The sequence below is a fragment of the Cibotium barometz genome, chromosome 34 (assembly GCF_041138505.1).
Source record: "Cibotium barometz isolate CiBa-2024 chromosome 34, ASM4113850v1, whole genome shotgun sequence".
Taxonomy (NCBI): Eukaryota; Viridiplantae; Streptophyta; class Polypodiopsida; order Cyatheales; family Cibotiaceae; genus Cibotium; species Cibotium barometz.
This window is the reverse complement of record NC_141079.1, coordinates 42103052-42111400: the sequence shown is the minus strand read 5'-3', so window position 1 is coordinate 42111400 and position 8349 is coordinate 42103052. Positions and strand designations below refer to the sequence as shown.

The window sequence follows — 8349 nt, the reverse complement described above, 5'->3', positions numbered from 1 at the left end:
CCAAATCAGGGCCGATGTCAAGGGTTTGAAAAAGTGTGGCTTCGGCATGGTTTGAGCACTTCTTGTTGGAGCGATAGTTGATGGTCCTCCTCCCACTCCCTCACTAGAGCTTTGTTCAAAGAGAGGACAGTTCGATGCCTTTTTCATGAAATTAATCACGCTCCTAATAGTGCTAAAAAAGAGACATGTCCCAATTACCACAAGGGACATAATGAGATTGGCTTGCTAGCCACAACCATGACTATGGGCATTCCCAAATCAGGGCCGATGTCAAGGGTTTGAAAAAGTGTGGCTTCGGCATGGTTTGAGCACTTCTTGTTGGAGCGATAGTTGATGGTCCTCCTCCCACTCCCTCACTGGAGCTTTGTTCAAAGAGAGGACAGTTCGATGCCTTTTTCATGAAATTAATCACGCTTCATTGAGCCTATTGACGAATTTGAAACTTGGAGGACTGTGGCACCTCTCGTTTCCAAGGGTTCCGTGGTTCCTCCACCAATAATGTCTGTGTATATTTGACTCATTTCTTTCCAAAGCTACTCACTTGAGGTAAGAGTCTATGGTGCTAGTATTTCTTGGAACTAAGGGTGGGTTTGAGGAAGTATGGTTGGATGCACTACGATCGGTTGGATTGTTGATTCTAACAATTATCCGGGATATCAAAGAGCTGCTCTCATGTGTGAATCAATCTCTAGCACTCCCTGAAGTAGGAATGAATGGATTCCACACATGTGCACTACCCAAGTCACAAAGAGTGGATGTTCTTTCTTTTTCTTTTTGGTTTTGCATCAATTTGGCTCACAACATATCTGGTAGCTCACATCATGTCTAGGTACACATCTCCTTCCTTTTGCTTGGCTCTAGAAATGATGGTGTCTCCTTCCTCTTTCTTGAGGTTATCAATTTGCGCATCTAGCTACACTGAGTGAAAATCCTCAATACCTTATAATTGGCCTTTTCAAGTGGGTTTAGTGCCTTAAACCATTAGCCCGCTTTGAGTAGATCTTGGTGGGATCATCAATCCTTCCCATGGTTTCACGAACTTGATCGAACTTCTATAGGTACTGTGAATGGGATCTCCAGTTCCATCAAATTTGGTCATCATCCTAAAGATGTGGAACATAAGGGTAAAACCAAGCCAATCCACATCTTTAGGATGAAGAAGCTTCCAAAATGGGCTCTTTTAAGAGGTGGTACTCACTCTTTTACTAAGTGTGCTTGCAAACCAATCAGTGGGCGATGAGTTGCTTGCTCCTAATAGTGCTGCAAAAGAGACATGTCCCAATTACCACAAGGGACATAATGAGATTGGCTTGCTAGCCACAACCATGACTACGGGCATTCCCAAATCAGGGCTGATGTCAAGGGTTTGAAAAAGTGTGGCTTCGGCATGGTTTGAGCACTTCTTGTTGGAGCGATAGTTGATGGTCCTCCTCCCACTCCCTCACTGGAGCTTTGTTCAAAGAGAGGACAGTTCGATGCCCTTTTCACGAAATTAATCACGCTTCATTGAGCATTTGAAACTTGGAGGACGGTGGCACCTCCCGTTTCCAAGGGTTCCGTGGCTCCTCCACCAACAATGTCTGTGTATATTTGACTCATTTCTTTCCAAAGCTCCTCACTTGAGGTAAGAGTCTATGGTGCTAGTATTTCTTGGAACTAAGGGTGGGTTTGAGGAAGTATGGTTAGATGCACTACGATTAGTTGGATTGTTGATTCTAACAATTATCCCGGATATCAAAGAGCTACTCTCATGTGAATCAATCTCTAGCACTCCCTGAAGTAGGCATGAATGGATTCAACACGTGTGCACTACCCAAGTCACAAAGAGTGGATGTTCTTTCTTTTTCTTTTTGGTTTCGCATACCGTTTGGATGGACACACTTGACGGCATGTCTTAGAAGGGCTCCCGACTGGTGGCTCGTGTGTTTTGGATGAAATGAAATGAACTCTTGTTTTAGGATGAAATAGACCATGCTGCCTTCCCGCTGCATTCCTACTATTCCTTAAAAAAATGCATGAACAATAAAAGTATCTTCCTGCTTGTAGCTTATATTTCCATAATCACAATGCTAAGCAACCTCTTGGCTAACCCTCTGTAGAAAATAGATTTTGCCATACACTTGTGTCTAGGAGCTGAGAAATTAGATTTGACAGTTGGAATTCGTACTCATATACATATTCATCCATTTGTCAAATAAAAAAGTCTTATTATTATCTGTTGTTCGATCATGATCATGATACATGCTCGTGTTCTGTAAGGTGAGGAAAGACTGCATAAAGGGACTCTGTACACATACACTCATAACTCAAGTCTGCAGCAAAGCATATATGTATGTTTTAACTTATACGACAAAATATACACTTATACGACAAAATATACCCACTACATTTTTTCTTCATCCACCATAGAACCCTGCCTAAAACATTATATCCAATGGCAAGGGCACCACAATTTCTTCATCAGCCATCTGCTTTTATTTGCAGAAAAAACTAAACCAACATTCTTCAAAGTAAGATCAACAGCATCCTCGTAATGTAATTCGTGTTTAGAAGTGAGCAACTAGATCATAAACAAAACAACCAAGCATCCTCGTAATGTAATTCATGTTTAGAAGTGAGCAACTAGATCATAAACAAAACAATCAAGTCTTCTTTAGAAACAACAAGCAAGAAATTACACACATAGCCAGCATCTGCTAAAACTGTAGATATGGGCCCTTTTATTCAACTAGATCTATAATGCCATTAAGGCACTTTATTAGCTAAAAGATTCCTTTGCCTTCCTTGAAGGCTTCTTTTCAGCCTTACACTTGTTGCTTCTCCAATTTTACCAGTTCCTTCACAGCCCGTTTGATGCTCCCCTCATTTTTCACAAGCAGGCGAATGCTGGTGGATTGATCACTGAATCCCTGCAATACAAGAGAAAGACCATGAGCACACACATCCAACATTACAGCACACTGATATTCATAATAAGGTATTGAATTAGGAATTTAGGCTAAGTACCATTTCCTCCAGATCTTTGAGTGCCCCACCCCATCCAGCAGCAGCCAACAGTTCATCCAGTGTGAGCTGCAGATTTTGATTGTTCTTTTGCAATAGACGGGTATTCAGTTCCCGGTTTGAAAAGCCCATGGTTTCAAGGGACTGCAACAGAATTTCCTGGGATGCATTCACTTTGTCCACTGACACACTCTCTGCCATTTCTTCCTTCACCCCAACAACTGTCTTCTCGGAGACTTCACTTTCAAGAGCACTTTGATCAGAAATATCAAACCATTCTGTGCTTTCTGTTGGCTTCTCCACAAGTGAAAACCCCTCAGCTTCATATTTCATGTCAGTACCAAAATCAGAAGATTTTTCCTTGGGAACCGCTGCATCATTGGTAACATCAGATGCAGCAGTTGAGTTATCATTGCTCTTCTCCCCACCTTTCAATGACTCTTGAAGTTGAGGAGACTGTTCACCCTGAGGAACAACTTGAATCACAGAGTTATCATTGCTCTTCTCCCCACCTTTCAATGACTCTTGAAGTTGAGGAGACTGTTCACCCTGAGGAACAACTTGAATCACAACCCATACTCTGTGACCAAACTTCTGCCCTGATGGTGATGTCAAGCGCCAGTGAGAGACGTAACGCCCAGCTTTGTTAGGTGCTGTGAGGTCAACTGATACTTCCACATCTTCCCCACAAGGAAGCCCACCTTCAGGTAACTGCAAAAAACAAGCAGAATTCCAATCTTAAAAATCACCATAAATATAATACGAGATAAAACTCCAAAACCACATTTAGTTAGTTAAAACAGAGAACAAAAAGCAAGTCGCATTTCCTCTACAAAAAGAGGAACACAAAAAAGGCCACTGAGGTGATAGCTCAAGTGGTAGAGATGTTTGCTTAGGACCAGGAGGTCCTGGGTTCAAAACCCCACATGGTGCTTCCTTTGCGGCATCACCTACTAGCGGTGAAAAAATGGTGACTACGGGAGGATCTTGGGCCTAAGGCCAGTTGGGAAAAAAATAATTAAAAAAAGAGGAGCACAAAAAGGTACCTCCAGGTTTACAGCCGCCTCCGTGCACAAAACATCCCCTCCAATATGTACCAGCTGAGTGCTTTGGGACCAAGGAAGGGTGCCAATGTTAGACATGCGCCATATCTTGGTAAATTTGGTGCCGGGAGCCAGCTCTGTCCCATCAAAGATAGTCACATCCTTCACAAATCTAGCATCCAACTTCCTGTGCTCTTCACCTGCTGGAGACATATTCAATTGCTGCCCACTGAATGCACACTCAGGCTTCCAGCCATATGGTCCACGAGCAAAGGAAGCTCTGCAAACTGGAGGACCCCCAAATGGTCTAGGCTGTAGAAGAGAAATGGGAAAAAAAAATCAGAGTATGTCTTTAACAAAGGCAAGATTAACGAGTACTCATAAGCTAAGTTCTCAATAAAAAGTAATGGTGGAAAATTCTTTTGAGAGTGCACAACTCCATTACCCCTCTTTTGAAGCAGGGACGCCGGTAATGGCCATGGACGGGAGGATGATAAGCCGGGCGCTCTAGCTTCTGGAAGTCAGTTTCATTCCCAAGATCTTTGAAACAAGTGGAGCAAAGATCATAGTTGAACGTCCTGCATCCAGATTGAAATGTAAGTTTAGGATTCACACAGGCATATCAGCACTAGTATTTCCAATACAGCCTTTTTGCAGTAGATAAACCCATTAGGCAGTAGATAAGATTTAACTTACTTGGTCGATTTGTATCGAGGGCCTTCAATTGGAGTCATGCCACAGCCATCGCATTGAACACCGCGGTGAAGAGCAGTATCTCCACTATGAGGGTTGGGCACGCCAGCAGAGGGGTGCTCGTATGGGTGATGCGGGGCAGCCTTCTCAGAGGAGTTGGATTTGTAAAGGTGATGGGCCACCAAGCTATCCAAAAATTCCTTAAAGTCATCCTGGGCTTTTTGCAAGAGGGCAGGAAACTTGCGGTCAATCGATTGGGTGTGTGTGTGTAAGAAGCCCTTGATGGCCTCAGTGGTTGCTTGAGGAAGGAGGCCTTTCAGGAAGGCATCCATGTCGTTCTCTGCTGAAGTGGGAGAATACTCCGGTGTGCTCTCTGATGCATTCGATTTCACTTTCGCATCACGGACCTGAACATCAAGGCGGAGGGGGTTCAAGCGCTGCACTAGGCATGCGTCGACAAGGTCTTGGTCCTCAGCGAGGGTTACTATATCGTTCTCCTTGTCCACATAGGTGATCACGAGCGAAGCAGATGGTGAGAGGTGAAAAAGCTCCCTTATCTTGGTCTCCAACTGCCCGAATGTGAGCTCCGCATCAAGACCTTCGGACACAACCCACCTACGAAGAGTGTCCTGGAGCTTGACCTGTGCAAAACAGTAGGCATGAATTTAAAATCACGAGATAAGCCCTAAATCCATAAATCCAAAACCCTGATTCACAGATATCAAACCCTAAAGATAAGCCTAAATCCATAAATCCAAAACCCTAATTTGAATCCTGCAACAGCAAAATCCTAGGAATCAGCAACGTCTGCGGAGGATTACCTTGAAAACGAGCGCCATGATTGATTGATAGATAGAGCAAGCAAGGATTCCAAATCCTGAGCAAGTGATGTTTTCTGCGCTGGAGAGAGAGAGAGAGAGGGGGCGCGCGCCAAAGAGCTGCGTTCCTGTTAGCCGCGCTCGAAACGTGAGGAGAGGACAGGGCCTTGGAGCCTATTTATGCCGCGGTCTTGCCGTGCCGTCCACTTCAGGACTTTCCAGTACCTTATGAAACCGCCCGCCGCCCAGTTAGCATTTTATTTAATTTGAGTTTAAAAATACCCCCCTTTGCAGCGTTTAACTAATAACCTTCTATAATTTCCTAAGGTATTATTATTACCCTCTCTCTCTCTCTCTCTCTCTCCCAGAGTCTTGGTCAACTTCCCATACTATCTCCATGCCGTGACGCTACTCCATGCTCTAGGATAAGCGGAATGACGTCCCAGAAGGTATTGAGTTCAATGTTTCTATTAAGTTCGGGACTTTCCCAGACTCCTGCTCTATAAGTGTAAACAAGCAGGACATTTTGCCAAGGATTGGCCACAAGGCCGCACTTCCAGCTCTGGTGGCTCAACATCAGATTCCCTTGCAGTGGAGGCCTCCCATAGTCATTCAGATATGCCCTTGGACCCGCCGGAACCTATCGCCACACCAACCATATAGACAACGCAGTGGAATCTTCACGTAAGAGAAAGCGTGAAGCTAACAGAGAACATAGCTCGATCTCATGAGGTAAGGTCACACTCTCCCACACGTCGCTCCAACCCAAAGACACAAATATCCCTCCCCAAGGTTAAGGAAGAGCTTCTCTCAAGAAAGAAGCCCGAGCTAAAGGACAACCGCTCATACACTAGGGGAACAAGTATGAAGCTCGGGCAATCCTTGATCCCATTGAGCTTGATGTGCCCCAAGATACCATTATTGTTGGTTAATATGCCCATGCATACCAAGATTAAAGCCTTGTTCTGGAACGTTAGGGGACTATGTGAAGCCAAAAAGAGAAGAGAGGCCTTATCTTTGTTTGATAAGTGGCAAGCTGACTTTTTATGTTTGTAGGAGCCGGAGGAGACCGCCCTCTCAATCTCGAGAAGGGTGGAAGTTCTTTCTTCATTAATGCTCCCCGGAACCGGTCTGTAGGAACAGCCATCTTGCTTAAGGCCGGATGGAGATGCATGCATCAGTACAACAAAGAAAATGGTTATGCCCTCCATTGTGGGAGGGGAATCTTGGACAACCACCTAGACCACTGAAAGCAAGTACATGGTTGTAAGCATCGAGAGAGGGCAAGTACATGGTTGTAAGCATCGAGAGAGGGCAAAAATGTTGAACCTAATGGGATGAAGCGACTCTCCATTTTTCACCACCTTTCGTATTGGGATTGTGCTTATCGTAAGCTAGAGTTTTCCTGGAAAGACCATCTAGTTGCACGGCCCACCTTAATTGACACACCGGGGCTAGCCCACAATGTGTTGTCTTGGGAGATGTGGACCTCATTAGGCCACCCACCCCTTACACCATCCACCGTAGAGTAACCATCACTACAATAAACAATTCCTAATTTATGACCATCGGTTGTTTTGAAGCTAAAATTTATATTAAAACTAAACTTACATCTTGCAAGTTTTATGTGACCCACACAAGTACAATGAAAGAGAGCATCATCCTTGGGAGGGAATGTATGACAACCACCACTGATTGTGTAGTCAATTGTTGGTGGAAAAGGACCGCAACACTCAAGCTTTGCCATGGAATGGTTACTGAACCCTCGGTAGAACCTTTGGTGGATGAGGGAACCCCGCTAATTATCGACATCCCAAGCCTCGATCCTAAGCCTCATCCTCCACTTACAAGCTATCACCTCAGGTACCCCCTAACACTCATAACTCCTCTCGCCTCATTGCGTCGACCACCCCCTCAAACCATTATGGAGATCCAAAACCTCACCAGTCAAGATAAAGACCACCCCCCAAACCTTAATCACAACAACCCTTCAGGGGGTTCACAAAGAAGGAGCGGGTACCCAAGGGTACCCCTTGCTAGTGGCCAAGGAAAGTACATTGCCTATGCTCTGCCTAAGCAAAGAGTTGGTAGTGATGTGGCAACATCCACCATTTAGCCAAGAGCCTACCCTCATGAGTGGAGATCTACTAAGCGGGAGCCCCATGCAACATGCAAAAGAGTTTTACCCAACCCCTTGCCCCGTTGGATCCATATTAAGCTTCACTTCTTTCCACTGCCATCACCGTGCTTCAAGCAAGCGGGCCGGGTATCTACTGTTCAAAAAGAGACTCAAGCAGTGCCGGATGATACATTCTACCATATCAACAAGCCACCTACAGCTTGTAGTTTACCAATGTACATGACATACTGGGTATCCTAAATTCTTTCATTCACATGGAAAACCCAACCTCATTCACTCTTGCCTTATCGAACTAGCCTTGTTACACATCAACACTCAATTCTCGATCGTAAACCATGTGTAAGCGTCGAAGAAAGTAGACAAATAAATGTCAAGAAAGCGGTGTATTATAGTTTTCACCGGATAGAGCTTGTATACAAGCACACCTTTTGTACCATTGTTCGCCCATTTTTGGGTTAACACTATAAAAGTTATAAATATTATGAGAAAAGCTAGCCACAATCAAGCTTGGTCAAAGCTCACTACCACTGGTTAAGCTTGGAGGCTATGGAGATCCCGAGCTTCGAAGTAAGGTAAGAATCCCCACTATGCTTGTTTTCTATTTTCATTCCTCATTAAATGAGAGAGAATTATTGAAGGGGTAGAAATGGGC

At 44.4% G+C, this 8349-nt stretch overlaps 1 protein-coding gene across 2 annotated transcripts; it reads right to left on the bottom strand.

Annotated features, from left to right (window-relative positions):
• Positions 1-2500: 2500 nt before the first annotated feature.
• On the bottom strand, positions 2501-5767 carry LOC147619038 (protein NBR1 homolog). 2 transcript variants are annotated; one of them, XM_086774245.1, is made up of 7 exons: positions 5561-5755; positions 4743-5380; positions 4492-4624; positions 4050-4358; positions 3516-3714; positions 3007-3431; positions 2501-2909 (listed from the first exon to the last, which is right to left on the bottom strand). In XM_086774245.1, the coding sequence occupies exons 1-7, from the start codon at positions 5576-5578 to the stop codon at positions 2805-2807; spliced, it is 1827 nt and encodes a 608-aa protein (XP_086630371.1). In that variant the 5' UTR covers positions 5579-5755; the 3' UTR covers positions 2501-2804. The 2 variants fall into 2 exon arrangements, with proteins under 2 accessions (XP_086630371.1, XP_086630370.1); XM_086774244.1 differs by having other exon boundaries at positions 3007-3714; positions 5561-5767.
• Positions 5768-8349: the final 2582 nt, after the last annotated feature.

What these genes read in the sequence shown, in the direction of transcription:
- LOC147619038 (XM_086774244.1), bottom strand. An exon ending in CCTCGATACAAATCGACCAA is followed by an intron (nt 4,625 to 4,742) that starts GTAAGTTAAATC and finishes ATCTGGATGCAG; the next exon opens with GACGTTCAACTATGATCTTT. An exon ending in GTCCCTGCTTCAAAAGAGGG is followed by an intron (nt 4,359 to 4,491) that starts GTAATGGAGTTG and finishes TCTCTTCTACAG; the next exon opens with CCTAGACCATTTGGGGGTCC.